Raw genomic sequence first — 18,346 nt, forward strand, 5'->3', positions numbered from 1 at the left:
TAAAGAGTACATTTTGGATATAAATCTGGGAGAACCTTGTCTGGCATGAAACAATTTTCCATGCTAGTAAATTTGGGCAAAGTCATTTGTGTCCTCAATTGCAAATAACAGAAAAAGTGCTTGCTAGAAAGGTGATATCTTCTCTTTAACTGTTCAAAGCACACAAATGATCTCTTATCTTCTAAATATTCTAAATATCTTCTCCCTTTATGATGCCAAGATTTTGTTGTCCAGTATAACATAGGAATAAAGCCTATTCTGCTACAGAGGTGTTTTCCAAGACAGCTCAGTTTTTAGTCCACAAATCTTGCAAACTTCATACCAGGAATTAATTAAACCTTCTTACCTTCTAATTAAAGCTTTCATGGGAATGGATAGAGATTGGAAAAGGTGCACCAGCCTTGGCATGTTATTCATTTCAATATAATTAATTCTGCCAATGTGACACTATAAGTAACTCAATCCATCTTTTAAAATCCTCTATTTTATTAAGCAATACTGAATAGTTAGTATAGTATAGTAATATAGTATAGTATAAATAGATTTTTAAGGTTGAAAATATCCCAAGATATTTAAAGTGGACCGCTTGAAGGGGGTTGTTTGTTGGTACCTTTTATAATTAAAATTTGTTTGTTTGTTTTTTTATCATAATTTATTTTCTTAAATTAATTCTATACTAGTTTACTGAATACAAATCTCTATGGTTGTAGGCCATATTGCAAAATACAAATTCAACATCCTTTGGGAAGTTTATTTTAAGCTGGTTAGTGGAGCCAGAAGTGCTTTTGTGTGGTTTGCGCATGCTCCTGTTCTTATTTCAAATGATTTCGCTCTGACGAAAATGGTACAATTATATATCGCAGCTGGCTTTTTGTATTTTTAATTGAATATTTGACTGAGTTATTTTTACATATTGATTTACGGCGGGCGTCTTTCTGAGAAACAAAATGACAGCAGCTGAAAAAAAGATTTTAAACGATGCTGTGTCTGCCTTGGCGAATAGCACGCCGTCTTGGCAGTCGCCGTGGCGATGCACGTCGGGAGATGTAAGGTAAATCCTGATTGGACGGAAACCAACGCCACAGGAGGCGGCGATTGGAGCTTAATCCTCTATCAGGTCCTGAAGAGGAGGATGCAGGCAGCCATCGGCAGGCGTATTCAAATGAGAAGTAAACCTGGCCGCCGAGCCAACCGCAGTCCCACTGCCTCGCTGGAGGGAGCGGGAAGCGCCCCCCTGCACAGACGGATCATTGCTAATGACTCGTTTCACAAACATTCATCCAAACGCTGCTCTGAATGTTCGCCGTAGCACGCTGAACAGCAACAGCAGTCCCACCACACTTCCTCAAATGGTGACATCACTGCATTCTTCAAAATATACAGTAGTTCAGTGAAGGTCAGCCCATTCAAAGGAACAGATGGGGGGGAAACGCGTGCATGCCATGCAAAGCAGGCCAGGTTTCAGTTCAAACATTTGGAGGGGCTGTTTAAATGCCCTCTGATAAAAATGTAATAATGATGTTCTCCACTTTTGCTTTTTGCCGGAATGTTTGAACCTCACTGCTCAATACGTATGTAGGTCTGGATAAGGATGTGATTGTGATGCAATATTATTGAAATTGTTGGAACGGGCTTTGTTTAATTGCTATTTGGAGGTTTTGTTTCCTTAGTCACTCCCATTTTGGCATCTTGCAGACTTTTAATTAGGAGTTACTGTAGCAATGCATGCATTCAGGAAAGAGGCCGTTATTACTACTTCAAATGTCAGGCAGTAATTAGGCCCCGTGTCAATCCACAAAACCACACACTATAATTCAAATAATGCTTTTTGCACAGCGGAAGTCATTTATCTCCCCATACAAAATTAAGTAATTATCATAATCAACCATGCTTAAAACATTCTTCACCATAGGAAGGTTTTATGCTCGTGTTAATCTCAGGGAATGTTTACAAGTTGATGCTCAATTTGCCATATCGTATTGAGAGTGTTCAGATACACATTCGAGGAAGGAGTATTATTTAAGGATGGAATTATTTTCCTGGAGACAGTTTGGTTTGACATGCCATGTACACACACATAATAAACAGGTGGATTACAGGGGTGAAATTTATAACACTTGGTGTGACCAATTAAATCCTTCTTTCCTGCTTTTCACGTATAAAGATCCTCATTTAGAGCACTGCGGGCCCATGGCATTAATATTATGTATTTTAATAGTTTAGCACATGGATTTACCCAGCCTTATTTATTTATTCATTTAACAACATTTTCACCATTTTACCCTGCAGATTATACACCCGATAAGTTTCAGGTTTCAGTCTCACTGATCCTAGTCATGAGTTGTGCAAATACTATCCCACAGCCGCTGGTCCTGTAACACTTTCTCTCCAGCTCTCCAGCTGTAAGATACACACACACCACAGACAGAATCCTGTCTGTTTGTTCAGTTTGGGCTCAATCTGTTCATGTTTGATTTTTGCTGTATTAAAACCTGCTGGGGGAGACCTTGGAGCAGCTCTAGGTGTGCAGTAAACAAGCACCACCGTCACCAGCTTCTTAGGGATAGCTGGCATCGTACTGTATGAACGCGGAGGTTGACCTATGACCCCCCCGTAAGGTGGGTAGCCATAAAGGGCTTGGGGGCTGTCCAGTGCGCACGCGTGTACAGAATTGTATGGCTTTTTCAGAACATGGATGGAGAGCGTAGTCAAAGGGCACACAATCCTGCCAGTGACCTCCCCCCAGTACGACCCTTTGGGAAATCAGCACCATGCTGAGGAAGGGGAGAAACTCTAAGAAATCACGCTGGAAGTGATGTCACTTCGGCTGTGTTACCGTGCTCCTCACAGACAACATTTCTCCGTGATTCCGCTAGGCTGACGATTCCGTGGAGCAGGCTAGGGGGATCGGGAGAGGGTGAACGGTGGCGTTTGAAATCGAATCGCTGCTGACGGGCTTGCCCGTTCAACCGCGCCAGAGAGGACAGAGTGTGCCGAGCACGCGGGAAGCGGTGACATTGCGACTCGCGTGCGGGGAAACGCCGCTGCGACCGGGACGCTTCGGCTGTCCGCTGGAGTGTTTCAACATCGCTGCTACAACATGCAATGCGCTTTTAATCGTCTTATTCGCCTGCAGGGTAGACAGGTTAGGCTGTTTCAAAAGTGTTTTGTGCTTGCAAGGTTTGAAAAAGAAAAAAATCTCTCCAATTACATAGCTCGCATTTTCTCACCTGCCAGATCAATAGAAGGCAGCATTGTGGCTTGTGTGTTTGTACTGTAAGCCATCAAAGCCAGATACTGCCCTTATATTCACCTCCAAGCATCTTAAACGTCCTCTTTAATCTGTAGCGATAAGAGTGTCGAACATAAATCATGTTTCCTATTGGTATCCTATTCGCATTGCTTTTCCAATAAAACGCTTGGAGTTTATCATTGCCATTGATCAAAGGGATGCTCTGTTATTTGCAGCGCTGTGAGTATTTTATGAAGGATTTATGTCCTTATAAATATTTTAATAAGGATGTATCCTGTTGTCAATAATAAGCCAACACGGTCTTATGTCAATCATATGGCATGTTGGTGCAAGTATGCTAGAGTGATCCTATAAACCCCCAGCTCATTTACAGCCTGTATGCTCTGCTGTTGATTCTCTTTGTCCAGTCTGTGATTCATGTGGTTTGTTTTTATGCAACATCCCCCCCTTGTGGCTGCTACTCTGTAGTACATTATGACAAATAATAGTCTTCAGAATCCAGCTGACGCCATCATGCATTAACAGTGATCTAATATAAAATATACTGTACATACTGTACATATATACTGTAGCCTTTTCATCCCCATGATAATATTAATGAAAACACTGTTATTATGATTTATCACATATGAACAGGAATAGTCATGTTCACAACAAATGCCAAGCATTGCTAACTGAATTGCTTTGTGTGTATGACTCATTTTAGATACTTAGCAGTGGTACAGTGGCTGTTAGCTGTAGTGGTAACCATTTTAAGTGGTAAGGGTTCAGAAGAAACTGGTGTACTCTGTACTCTACAGGTGGACATTGCTTTACCTGTCCTAGTGTACAGAAGGTGCTCCTTAAAAGTAATATTAATATAATAATATTAATCATTATATCATATATTTGCAATGAGTGATGTCTGTGTTTGCCTTGTTTGTTTTTGCCAGGTGATCCTCTACCAGGCTGGCCAGGTATTCACCATACCCAACCAGCTGAGTGGCAGAGTGGGCTTTGCTGTCACCATGCCCAGCACAAGTGCCTCTATTTTCATCAACAACACACAGCTCTCCGACACAGGGACGTACCAGTGCGTGGTCAACAACCTCCCGGACAGAGGGGGGCGCAGTATCGGGGTCATAGGCCTCACCGTGCTAGGTACGGAAATCTGGACACAAATCCCCCAGTCCCCTTGCATCTGGACTGGGGTAAATCTGTACAGCGCAGGACCTATGAGAGCAGGACCTATGAGCACAGGACCTATGAGAGCAGGACCTATGAGCACAGGATCTATGAGCACAGGACCTATGAGCACAGGACCTATGAGCATAGCATCTATGAGCACAGCATCTATGAGCACAGGATCTATGAGCACAGCATCTATGAGCATAGCATCTATGAGCATAGGACCTATGAGAGCAGGACCTATGCGCACAGGATCTATGAGCACAGGACCTATGAGCACAGCATCTATGAGCACAGCATCTATGAGCACATGATCTATGAGCACAGCATCTATGAGCACAGCATCTATGAGCATAGCATCTATGAGCACAGGACCTATGAGAGCAGGACCTATGCGCGCAGGATCTATGAGCACAGGACCTATGAGCACAGCATCTATGAGCACAGGATTTATGAGCACAGTCAGAACAGTAGGAACCACTGAATATTTGTGGTCAGCACAACACAAGATCTATAAGCACAGGCTGAGCATAGACTAAGTGCAGTCACCATGTCATGGTGTGGGCAGTATTCACAAACGCATTTCTGGCCCATCACACCAGGGGTATTGTGGGTGGCTGGCTGGGGTCCCCAGGCCCCACAGGTTACCCATAGTCCTGTGTGGCATCAGGAGGCACACGATTTAAGTCTGAGGTGGACACACACTTCAGCGACAGTATAGATTGCACAGCACAGCTGGACATATGAAACTGGGGAAGACAAACAGTTGAAAAACCAAGAGTAAATAATTTGGAGTACTGTACTTGTGACCTGCTTACTGTCATAATGGCTTTAAATTGTGGATATCCATTTGTGTTAACTTGTCTGTAAAGTTAACAGTGTTAAAAGATTCTGCCATTACCTTTGTTTTCAATGGAATAGTACTTTACTGTGTGGAATAGTATTCTTATATTGTAGTCTCCAGGGTGTATTCTACTGATTTAATGAGAACCATCAGGGCATGTTTGAAGAAAGTTTGCCTGGAAGCCTTTTCAGAGACGACATCCAGCAGGCTTATTTGGAATAATACATATGCTCTAAGACAATTTAGGGACTGTAACAGCTATAATGTTATCTCAAACCCAACTAGAACATCCCAGTGTGCTTGAAATGCTGTGTTAGCTGGCTCAGGATAAAACCATCTGTTAAATATATGACTCAGCATCTCTCACTCTGTCCTCACTGTCTGAATTAATTCAGTTCAATTCATAGTGCTTTACTGGCATGACAAATACAAGCAGTTGTACTGCCAAAGCTTCGGGTAAAATAATTGAACAGAATCATAATTATGTTATAAACTATGTACAAGCTGGATTAGAAACGTAATTATAAAATGGGATGAAGAGAAGTTGTACTGAAAACGACAGTGATATTAGGTTGTGTGTGCGTGTGTGTTCGTACATGCAGTCCCAGTTGGATGATTTCTCTCTCTCTCTCTCTCCATCTCTCTCTATCACTCTATTACTCTCTCTCTGTCTCTCTCTCCCCCTCTGTCTCTATCTCATTATCTCCCTCTCTATCTCTCTCTCCCTCTCTCTCTATCTCTCTCTATATATATATAAAAATCCCTCTCAATCTATCACTCTCTCTCCTTCTGTCTCTTTCTCTCTCCCTCTCTCTCTCCCTCCCTCCCTCTCTTTCCATCTCCCTCCCTCTCCAGTTCCCCCCTCTCCCCCCTCCTGTAGGGTCCAGGGGAATTTGGACGTTGGAAGCGATATCTTGCTACTGTGTTCCTCGGAGGAGGGGATCCCCACGCCCACCTACGCCTGGGAGAGGCTGGAGTCCATGCCCAAGCTGCCCCATTCTGCCATACAAGGTATAAACCTGTAGACTACCTCACTCTGCCATGCCAGCTATAAACCTGCAGACTGCCACACTCTGCCATGCCAGCTATAAACCTGCAGACTGCCCCACTCTGCCATGCCAGCTATAAACCTGCAGACTGCCACACTCTGCCATGCCAGCTATAAACCTGCAGACTGCCCCACTCTGCCATGCCAGCTGTAAACCTGCAGACTGCCACACTCTGCCATGCCAGCTATAAACCTGCAGACTGCCACACTCTGCCATGCCAGGTATAAACCTGCAGACTGCCTCACTCTTCCATGCCAGCTATAAACCTGCAGACTGCCCCACTCTGCCATGCCAGGTATAAACCTGCAGACTGCCCCACTCTGCCATGCCAGGTATAAACCTGCAGACTGCCCCACTCTGCCATGCCAGGTATAAACCTGCAGACTGCCACACTCTGCCATGCCAGGTATAAACCTGCAGACTGCCACACTCTGCCATGCCAGGTATAAACCTGCAGACTGCCCCGCACATGCTGGTAAATGACACGTAGCTGGAGTGTGAGTGTTCAACCCCACTCCCCACTGGGGGAGATGCCTTTGAGTGTGGATGTGTGTGAGAGAGAAAGAGAGAGAGTATGTGTTTGTTCGTTTGTGTGTGTGTCCGTGAGTGAGTGCGTTTGTGTGTGCGTCAGTGTGCGTGTCCGTGACGGTGACTGAGCTGCTTGGTGCTTTCCCCTGGCTATTCTCTCTCCGGCTGTGCAGTTGGCACAGCCTCTTATGCTTCTTTCATTGGCACAAGGCTGTCTTCTGCTGTGCTGTCCTTAGACTGCACAGCTCCCCCAGCCGTGTGACACTGTCTGCTGTCCTTAGACTGCACAGCTCCCCCAGCTGTGTGACACAGTCTGCTGTCCTTAGACTGCACAACTCCCCCAGCTGTGTGACACAGTCTGCTGTCCTTAGATTGCACAGCTCCCCCAGCTGTGTGACACAGTCTGCTGTCCTTAGACTGCACAGCTCCCCCAGCTGTGTGACACACAGTCTGCTGTCTGCACATAATGATTGGACCTGGAAGAAGTGTAATGAACATAAGACATATTAATTGTTTGTGTGGATGTGCATTTACCACAAGCACACACTCCTTATGTAGAATGGGGCTTGTTTACTGTATCACATAGAACAAGGGTAGCTTGGCACAATGGCGGGATTGACAGTGGTTGCTGTTTACAATTTAAATCATCTCAAATATGTGTGCTTGAAATAGAGCTGAATTTGAACATTAAAACTTGATATTTCAACATTATGTAATTGTGCTACAGCAGTGTGTCCCAACCCTGTTCCTGGAGATGTACCATTCAGTTGGTTTTCACTCCAACCCTTTGTACTTTGTTATGTAATTTTGTAAATTTGTTATGTAAATGTCCTTTGCCGTTGATGTGGTAATTATCCTTTGCGGTTGCTTGTTTCTTCTGACATGGTACTGTGCTCGGAATCCCCGATTCACTTTTAATGTGGATTTGTCCTCAGACCAGATGCAAGGCACCGTGGCACTGCGGAACATCAGTGTGGGAAACTCAGGCCTGTACCAGTGCACAGCGTCCAACGCCATCGGAAAGAGCTCCTGCGTCCTTAACCTGCAGGTCGTAGCACGTGAGTGTGGGACTCCAGTGAACACGGGGAGGGGGGGGGGGGGGGGGGGGGGGGGCTTGCAGTCTGCTGGGCATGGCTCTGGCCTGCATTCATCCACCTGCAACTTTTTTTTTGACCAATAGTTTCTGGACCCGTTTTGGCTTATCGACTTTCGTTTCTGGATTCTGTTTGTTTGGCATGCCCGTTTGTAATTTACCCTTTTGCTGGTGACTTCGACTTCGTATTGGATTATCCCTGGCATATCTGTTTGCTGGTGTTCCGACCCATTGCCTGGACTATCGACCTTCGCCTGTATACTCTGCCCACCAGATAATAAACTCACTGAACTCACTTCTGTGGTCTTGCTACTGGGTCTAGTGTTCTGGAACCTGACATATTATACTACACTCGTATATTACACGCATTCGTCCACCTGCAGGGAGGCCTGTAGCATAGTGGTTAAGGTACATGACTGGGACACAGAAGGTGAGTGGTTCGATCCCCGGTGTAGCCACAATAAGATCCGCACAGCGGTTCGGCCCTTGAGCAAGGCCCTTAACCCTGCATTGCTCCAGGGGAGGATTGTCTCCTGCTTAGTCTGATGAACTGTATGTCGCTCTAGATAAGATGCCTATAATGTAATGTAACTCACACGCTAGACACATTATACTACCCTAGTATATTACACTCATTGATCCACCTACAACTCACACACACCTGACACATTATACTACACTAGTATATTATACTCATGCATGCACCTGCAACTCACACACCTTGTGTTGCAAACTTGTGCTGCAATTCCATGCATTTCAGTTAGAGGTGTTGGAACCAGGATATGAAAACTGTTAAAATAACAACTATACGCAAAGACGTAGACCTTTCCACTCACTACAACCAGATTATCCCAGACTGCCACCTTGTGGACTGGCAGTGCATAGTCTCAGATAAAATGAGCCAGTAAACACGCATATGGTGTATACTACAAAGAGCATTGCAGTATTTGCCATACTGACGGTGAGGCTGAAAACAGGCCGTCTGTAATGGATGCCTGTAGTTTCACTGCATCCCTGTACAATGTGCACAGGCTGGTGAGGAGAGTGAATACTGCCATCCTCCTTCCCTGGCTTCCCATGATATTCTGCCTCCATTTTGCTGAAGCTGCTGTTTCTCGTGTGAAATTCGATGTCATGTGGGACATTATGGGTGTCGCTTTTCATTGACACCCATAATAAAGCAAGACAAGAAAGGAGTCTGCGTTCCACTTCATCCTGTTAATGATAATGTTTTTACTGCATATCAACCAGTGCAAGGGCAATATTGCTACTCTTATTGAAACCTTTGGCATTACTTGTGAATTTGTTTTCATAATGTGCAATAAAAAGATTTTGAAACTGAAAGGGTCTGATTAAGTTGTAAGTTGCAATAGAAATTTTGTGGGGACTCTTTATTTGTGTCAGTTTTTTTATCTGTAAAAAGTAAGTAATGCTTATTGGCCTCAGTGAGCTAATTGGGATGGTATTTAAAAAATATTTTAGATTTTTACTCTTCAGTGTAGTAAATAGCGAATGCAATTAAAGAGGACCATTTTCTTCCCTCAAAGAGAAATGCTTTGCAGACGAGAAACAGGAACCGGTTTTTTAATTAATAACCATATTTCAAAAGGTTAGATAATGGGTATATACACTCAGTGACCACTTTATTTGATATTTATTTAACTTATATTTTAGACTGGTTGGTCTTTTGCTGCTGTAGCCCATACTGTACACACCTTTGTGTGGATAAATACTAAATTAGTCTAAATAAGTCATTTTTATCCAGTGAATATCTTAGTTATATCTAGCTGAGCTTTTTTGTGGTTAAGAGCGCAGTATCTATTAAGTATATCAAGGACATATTAATGTAGCATAGTTTTGTGTATTAGAGTAAATTACCCAGCTGACTACTCACGGTACTTAAATGCATCACACCAATCATACTTTGTTTTTCATTGTTATGTGTTTTGTATTTCCTCTTTTCTTATGTTCTTAGCTGATCGTAATAGACACCTCTGTCTGTGTTTGTCAGTGGCTTTCAGCCTCAGGGAATCACCACCCTGCCATGTCCTCCAGTCTTGTACATGCATGGCATGTGGTTTATACACCCACCAAACATTTTTACTTTATTACACCTACTTATTCATGCAATGATCTAATCAGCCAACTGTGTGGCAGCAGTGCAATGCATACAATCATGTAGATACGGGTCAGGAGCTTCGGTTAATGTTCATATCAATCATCAGAATGGGGAAAAAGTGTGATCTAAGTGACTTTTACCATGGAATTATTGTTGGTGGCAGTCAGGGTAGTTTGAGTATTTCAGAAACTGCTGATCTCCTGGGATTTTCACACTAGTCTCTAGAGTTTGCAACAACAAAAAAAATCTAAATCCAGTGAGCAGCAGTTCTGCAGAAAGTATTGCCTTGTTAATGAGAGACGTCAGAGGAGAATGGCCAGACTGGTCAAAGGTGACAGGAAGGTGACAGTAACGCAAATAACCACACATTACCACAGTGGTATGCAGAAGAGCATCTCTGAACACACAATGCATAATAACTGTAAGTGGATAGGCTACAGCAGTAGAAGCCTAATAAATACCTAATAAAGTGCTTGGTGAGCGTACATTAAATATACAGTATATGTACACACACTAACAGCATGTAACTGGTATGTGTAGAGTGTGTATTTACCATGTAGAGTATACGTGCCTTGCTAGTTTGTGGTGATAGTTGTGGTCTGCCTAAATCTAGATGAAATCTACAAAGCAGGGTGACATTGGCTCAGGTCGTAAGAGCAGTTGTCTGGCAGTCGGAGGGTTGCCGGTTCGATCCCGCCTTGGGTGTGTTGAACTGTCCCTGAGCTAGACATCTAACCCCTAACTGCTCCTGACCGGCTGCTTGTTGCCTTGCATGGCAGCCAATCGCTGTTGATGTGTGTGTCAATGTGTGTGTGAATGAGAAGCATCAATTGTACAGCACTATATAAATGCCAACCATTTACCATTTACATTAGGCTTAGCTCAGATAAGAAATCCACTTGAAGACCACAAGGAGAAAACGATTTGTGTACTGAGAGGATATAGACCTGTCTGAGCCCTACTGATTCATACCAGGAACACGATCGAGTAAAAAACAACTTACTCTCCCCCAGTCCTTCTCCCTTTCTCATCTCTTACTCATACTTTCTCTCTGACTTATCCTTCTCTCTTTCTTTTTTATCCCTCCTTTCTTCACATTCTCTCTCTCCCTGGTCCCGTATCTCTTTCACTCGCTCGCTCCCTCCCTCTCAGCTCAGGCCCAGAATCTGGGCCTCATCGCAGGCACCGTGGCCACAGGGGTCCTGGCGCTCATCATCTGCTCTCTGCTGGTGGTGGTGACGCTCTTCTACTGGAAGAACAAGAACAAGTACGAGGAGGATGAGATCCCCAACGAGATCAGGTGGGTCCTCCCTCTCTCCTTCCTCCTCACCCTCATCAATCAGGAGCCCCCCCCCCCGACGGCACTGAAGCCCACCCAAGTGAAAAACAGTTTAGTCGCTGGAATTGGATTGAAACACTATTCATCCAGTGCTTGTAGAGAATTGAATTGAGCTCTCCCCTAGCCCTTGTTCTGCCATTAACTCCCATCCTGTGCCTGGCTGCCCTGCTGCGCAGCCCGCTCATCGGGAAAAGGGCTACGGAAGGGGGCCGCCATCTATCGCCACGGCAACTATCGCCGTGACATCCATCACCGCGGCAGCCAGGGTAGCCCGATCTAACACGCGGAGATGGATGAAGATATAACGGGAAGAAAAGTGATTCCCCTCGGATACACGCAGAGCTGTCTGCAGTCTCCTGAGCCCTCGTGCCCCTTTAGTTACCAATCCTTCTGTTTTGTATTCATATTTTTATCATAAATAAATCATGGAGTGGATGACTGTAGGAGAAGACGCTAAGCGCATGAGTCAATCAGATACTCAGATAATCAGGTACTGTGGGAAAAGTATGACAAGGTACATTGCCATCATTGATCATATTTATTGTGGTACAAATAATAATTAAAACTAATTTGTGCTTAAATACTCCCAAAAGACAGCACACATCGTATAGTACCAGTTCAAAGCTTGCTGGAAGGGGATGTCCCAGTTAAACATGCAAACTACACAGAAAGTGAACACGTACACAACGCACGTCATTCCCTCGCTGTAAGTCTAAGCTTGGGTCACTCAAAATCCCAGACTGTATGCAGTTTCTATACAGTGTATAGAGCATGGGGTAGCACAAGCTTCTGTACTTCTGCTGCAGTTTACCTACCTGTGTCTCTGGACTGACAGTATTATGTACAAAATGTACTGTCTTTTGCTGTTTTGGTGTTAATATGTATCACTGTACATCATCCTGTTCATTTGGAAGATCGTACAATTGTATTTTAACCGGAACAAACAAAAACATAATTTTTTTACAAAAAACTTGCAAATGTAGTTGAGGGATGTATGCATTTATAAAGATCTATCATATTTGTCCTGCTATTCCATGTCAGTCTGAAACGCATTTATAATAAAGGAAGGACCGGAAATATTTATAAATATTTATAAATAATATTTCATTTCACCGAAGGCATCCATTAAATAAACATTTTCCTCTATCAATAATTAAAACAAATGAATTCTGAGCCTCAATTGTACATCTCCCTTCCCCCATCAGACACACGGGTGCACCCATGTGCACACACGCACACACACTCACACACACGCACTTGAGCAAAACAGAAGATTGAATACATTTTGTCGTGGTTTATTCACCAATTAAAAATGCAAGCAGTGAAGCGAATATAACATAGCACACAATTAATTGCAGTTTTCTTTGTTATGAAACCTCATAGGCATACAGTATGCGTGCTAAACCAGCCCAAGTCAGCACTGCACATGGCTCTCTCAACAGAAACTCTCATGAGTTTTGTTCAGATTTCTTTTTAACCTACGATGGGGGAATTTTCATGGGGAATTATTCACCCGATGAAAATGTCATATTTTTAATGAAAAGCCCTAATTTACTTTTACATTTTTAAATGTTTAATCAAAGCCCCGAGTGTCTAACGTTACAGCTGTTGGCCAAATGATTGACGGGCGAGACTGATACATGATGCTGTCATGGATAAAAAATATTTACAAACTACAGCGTGTAATTATCTTTAACCCAGTGCATGATGTGCCAACCGTCAGGTTAATGCTGGGGTGAGACAGATGCTGAATGTAAAATCCATACTGATAGTACATTTTACACTGATTGAGATAAAGACATTTGATGTTCACTAACCTCCCTATCCTCTGAGGGCTTTCAAGGTTCATTTGCATCTGTGTGGAGTTCCTTCAGCCTCTCGAGGCGAGGCAGAGGCGAGACATTAGTGCCCTTAACACACACAATCGAACCTCAATCTCATTGTTTCTCAAAGGCCTGAAATCAATCAGCAATTCCACACAATACATGGACCGACTCACTCACTTAACTACCAATTATAAATCCAGTGCTAGAAGTAGTTTATTTGCAATTCATTATGCACAAAACACAATCAGTATGTGTTCATTGTTCTTTAAAAGTCTTTAAATGCTTGCATATTCCTGAGGGTGGAATAGTTTTTACACAGTTATAACTATTTGTCCAGAATGAAAAGGACTCACTGCCCTGTCTTTACCCTCAGGGAGGACGACCTGCCGCCCAAGAGGTCATCATCAGTGAAGGCCTTCCATGCCGACGCCTCGTCGTCGGAAAACGACACCCTGACCTCCACCAACACCTACAACAGCCGCTACTGGCACAACCCCAAACCGAACTACGACACCAACTCCTACACGCGCTACAACGGCGACACCAGGCAGACCTTCTCTCCCGGGCACACGGGGGCCGGTTCGGGGGCGGGGTCAGGGCCGGGCTCGGGCTCGGGGGCGGGGTCGGCCCCGACACGCCCCGCCTACACCAACGGCAGCCACACCCTCCCCCCGCCCAAGACTCTGGTGGTCACCACCAACTCGGCCCCCTCCCCGCCCACCATGGTGCGTAGTAACGGCTCCCTCAGCCTGAAGCCGGCCGCGCCACGCGGTCAGCACACACACACACACTCGTACGCGGTCAGCCAGGCCGCACTGGAGCGCATGGGCGCCGTGCCCGTCATGGTGCCCGCCCAGAGCAGAGCCGGCTCGCTGGTATGAACCCCGCCCGCTTTCCCCCCGACAAACTGACTTTTACAGCATCCAGTTCATTTAACGCCGCTCTTACACACACCTCTGTTTTTGGAGAATCACCTGGTAATCTTCTCTTGTTTTGTTTTTTTATTTTTTTATTTTGTTATATTAAGTTTTCTTCTTCTCGTTTATATAAAAATAATAATTAGTTGTTTTATATGCTAAAGGGGAAAACTGTATGACTGGAGTGAGGTTTAAAGCACCTGTGTGCAGTGGGGGGAGAGAGGGGGGAAACATGACGAAAAGGGTCGAGTTTAGAAAGCCAAAACCACAATGTGTATTTCATGTTATTTCTTTGAAGTTCTTTTTTTAGGTTTTGTTTAATTCAAATATATACGCAGTACATTTAACATGATAATACAAAATACAATTCACTCCAGTGGTCTTAAATACACACAATTCTCCAGATGGGAAATGGCCTTAGAACTTAGGAAAGAGACTTATTAAGAAGTATGGTCAGGTTCTTGTTGTAAATAAAAGCAATGCATGGTTTCCTATAACAAAGAGTAGTATAAAAAAGTTCCAGTATAGTTCCCACCAATCTCTAGTACAGTTAGAATGTCATGTTATGAGAATTAGCTGAAATGAGGGATGGTATTTATGGAGGTGGAGTCCCAGACAGACACACATCCCAGAATCCTTCATTCTTTTCAGTATAAAATCTCTGGGTAACCTGGATTTTTTCTGATTTCTTTTTTTTTTTTGGTTTGCACTGTGACAGGACAAGAAATGCTTTCTGAAATTAGAATGTATGACAGATGAGTCTTATTCAGATCAGTCTTAATGTATTCAATAAATTCCACCAACAGTTATTCATTACTGTGGGAGTTCAAATTTCAGGAAAGATTATACCCCAGTATAACCCGCATTTGTGAGGAAAAGTATTATTACCAAGTATTAGAACAGGACTCATGAATGTTAATATTGTTTGTGAAATCTGGGAAGTCTTAGTCACTGGGAAATGTGAACCTAGTCCCTTTGCAGCCTGATTCTTCAGCTCAAGAGCATGGTTTCCAAAGTAAGACCTTGTTTAAGTTGGTATATTTCACAGTCTCTCCTGCAAGCCTTTTCTTTTTCCTGCAAAAAACTCTTACACCAGCACTGCTTTGAGAACAGGAGGTCTGTGTTGTATTTCCTTTGTGAACAAATTTCCTTTATAAAAGATTTAATGTGGAGGGTTGTTTTGAAAAAGAAATTGTACTGTAAATAATATGAGTAGGTCAAGTTTTCTGTTTTTTTATTTGCCCAACTATTATAACTCTTGTGTCTTAATTGAATTTCCTAATTTTATAAAGTTTAGACATTTTATAAGGTTTCTGAGGAAGGCATTGTGCTTTATTAATAATGTGTTTCTGTCCCTCATAGCAGCAGTTTTTGGCTAAAGTTATGATTGCATGTAAGAGAGCATCTGATGCACTGCAATAATGATGTAACACAGATCAGAATGCAGAAGGTTTACTCTCCCTCATTGATATCACACTGATGTGTAGCAGGTGCTGAACCATGGTCAGCGTGTTGCTCTGTGCTTATACCTGGCTACTACAGAGGCTGTTCCCTTCATAGAGCCGTTTATATTAGCCTTAATGGATGTTCCCTGAAGCGCTTTGTATGTCTTGATTAAGATAATATTCAAACAAAGCCTGTGTACTGCTGTGGAAAATGAACCTGAAGTGGTGACGACTTTCACTGAAAATGTGCAAAACTTTTGTTTTTTCATATGGACGATCCTCTTTTGTTCCTTTTACATTTCATTGAGTGGACAAATATACAGTAAATGTCTAATAATCACAATAATGAGTTTTATTTATGTTAACGAGTGGCCCCTTAAAGTTTGTAGGCTTTGGTTGCAGCCCAGCACACTTGTTTGTATTTGATACCTAAATAATTGTATTAATAGGCAGCTGCATTTGGTTTGGTTTCTCTGCTTTTTCTCAAGTTTCTGTGAAGCTGTTATTGAGATGCTCCAAGAAAGGCAAACTTATTATGAGCGCTTCACCAAAAAACCTTTTATGTTATCATTTTCATATGTCTGCTCTGAACTCAACGAAGTGAAGACCATTTTATTTTCACAGATTGTGTTCTCTCCAGCACTCTGGCAATTTTGTCAACAATTTTCCTTCCCAAATAGACTTTCATGGCCTTTTAAAATTCATGAAGTCACAGAAAAGTAACAGCAAACTGCAAAATACTCACACTGTCCTTGATAAGTCACAAAGATTAGCCTAAGTATAAGGGCTGGTTTAATCTTTCCTTCATCTGTCCTGCACAGTGCACATCTGTACTGTTTATAATTGCTTGGATGCGGAGTTTTTTTTTACAGCTTGACAGCAATTAAAATGCGCATTTTCTGTCTTACAATGTTTTTATTTGAGTTTAGTGCATGGCAAATTACTCTACAGGTTTATGTATTCCACCTATGCAATGACATTTCATTGTGTGTCTGTATGGAGAGAGTGGGGTGTCTATGTCATACTGCTGATGTTCTGGTTACTGGACACAGTCTAAAGAGAGCAAACAGATCATTTTACAGTTGATTACTTTAAAAACTCACCAACTGGAGAATATACCATCAGTGACCCTTGTAAACTGCTGTAGTTCACTGCACATTTCAGAGTAATTGCCCCATCTAAAAATGAAGAAGACTGCATCCTTTTGTAATCCACACTTTGACTCACGCCACAGGTATGCTATTCATTTATAAAAGACCCCAGAAAACATGTCTGTTTGAAAAATGTGAAAGATGCAATGGATGTTCAAACACAAGAAACCCCTTTTGAGTAAGGGGGTACACTGTATTAAAGCTGGATTTCATGTAGAAGTGCTATATAGTTACTGCCTCTAAGATTCATGTAGGCAGATAAATGACTGGCAAAATTCTAGTCTTTTATTTAATCTTTTTTTTTCTGGTTTTTTAAATATACCATTATGCACAGGGCATTTGTTTTACGCTAAAACAAATAAGCTCTACCTGAGAACCTTGGAGAATGTCAAATTCAAATTATTCTATTTCAGAACTTCACGTCCAAATATGATTCCAAAAACATTATTGCAAATTGCAAATACAGAAGTATTACATTATTGAAATCTATTTCAAAGATGTATTGATGTAAAATAAATGTAAAAATACTACATTTCCTCACATGGTAGGCTCTACAACATGCACAGGTGAAGGTGGATAAGAGCAGTTACCCACAATTATGTACTGTCCGTTCAGTCACACTTAAAGGTTGTGTGCATTTTTCTGTTCTAACTCACACCACATTTTTAAAGATTATTTTCCAAATGGCATGATTACAGAGGAAATAAACGCCATGTTTTAGTCTACAGGTCTGAAGTTTTCTTCTTATTTTTTTTATTTTTTGGGGGGAATTGCACTTGTCTGATGTGAACATGAAGGTACAGATTACACAAAGAAAGATAATTAAGTTTTGCATTAACAAACTGTTATTGTTTATTTCATATTGTCAATGACAATATGGACCTTATGAACAAGTGGCAATGGATTCTGGATGCATTGTTTCTTTTAATATTAATGGCAGTTTACTTACTAATACAGTATACTACCATTTGAGGTAACTACAAAACCTAGCCATCCTACGCTTCAGATGCTGTGGCCATAATCTCAACAGGTTGTGTGTATGTAAATATATATATGTATATTGCCAATAGTCTACTTTGTATATATGTAATATAATTCTTGTACTTACCGTTGTATTGATGTAAAATAAGAAAATTAACATTTAAAGTTGTAGTGAATATTGTTAATAAATTTTATTTGGTGCTGAAATTGGTCTTTATTTTCATTTGGAGTCTAATTGAAAGGTTAGTTTGGGTTGGATCACTCAGCCCAGACTTCCCAATTCCTGTGGTAATCCATATAAAATACATATACTTGTCCACAGGCCCTCAATCTAACCCAGAAAGGACCGGTGTGGGTGTTGTGTTTTGTTCCAACCAAGCGGTTCCACACCTACTTCTACAAATCAGCCATTAGTATTTGCTAAGGACCCTGATTCGTAGAACCCACATCAGCCCTTTCTCGGTAAGATTGAGTAGTCTAGTAAATTGAGGAAGTAGAGTAAGATTGTAGTGTCTGTGCCCATTGCACTATAATTTTGTGAATAATTTCTGAAAAACAAGGTATGAGACTTGAGCAGAATTCCTGCTTAATGGCAGGTGTAATTCTCTCAAAGAATATTACCATATTGTGAGTA

The 18,346-nt window shown here is 42.3% G+C and overlaps 1 protein-coding gene across 1 annotated transcript in view; it reads left to right on the plus strand.

The window, feature by feature from the left end:
- igsf11 (immunoglobulin superfamily member 11) overlaps positions 1-17,919 on the plus strand; it is a 90,007-nt gene extending 72,088 nt beyond the window's left edge. Inside the window, exons 3-7 of the mRNA XM_061218263.1 lie at positions 4,186-4,393; positions 6,120-6,275; positions 7,777-7,899; positions 11,206-11,353; positions 13,592-17,919. Of these exons, the coding sequence (XP_061074247.1) occupies positions 4,186-4,393; positions 6,120-6,275; positions 7,777-7,899; positions 11,206-11,353; positions 13,592-14,099 (1,143 nt within the window). The 3' untranslated portion in view covers positions 14,100-17,919. The remainder of the gene's footprint in view (positions 1-4,185; positions 4,394-6,119; positions 6,276-7,776; positions 7,900-11,205; positions 11,354-13,591) is intronic.
- The last annotated feature ends 427 nt before the right edge of the window (positions 17,920-18,346 follow it).

The sequence above is a fragment of the Conger conger genome, chromosome 13, assembly GCF_963514075.1.
Source record: "Conger conger chromosome 13, fConCon1.1, whole genome shotgun sequence".
Taxonomy (NCBI): Eukaryota; Metazoa; Chordata; class Actinopteri; order Anguilliformes; family Congridae; genus Conger; species Conger conger.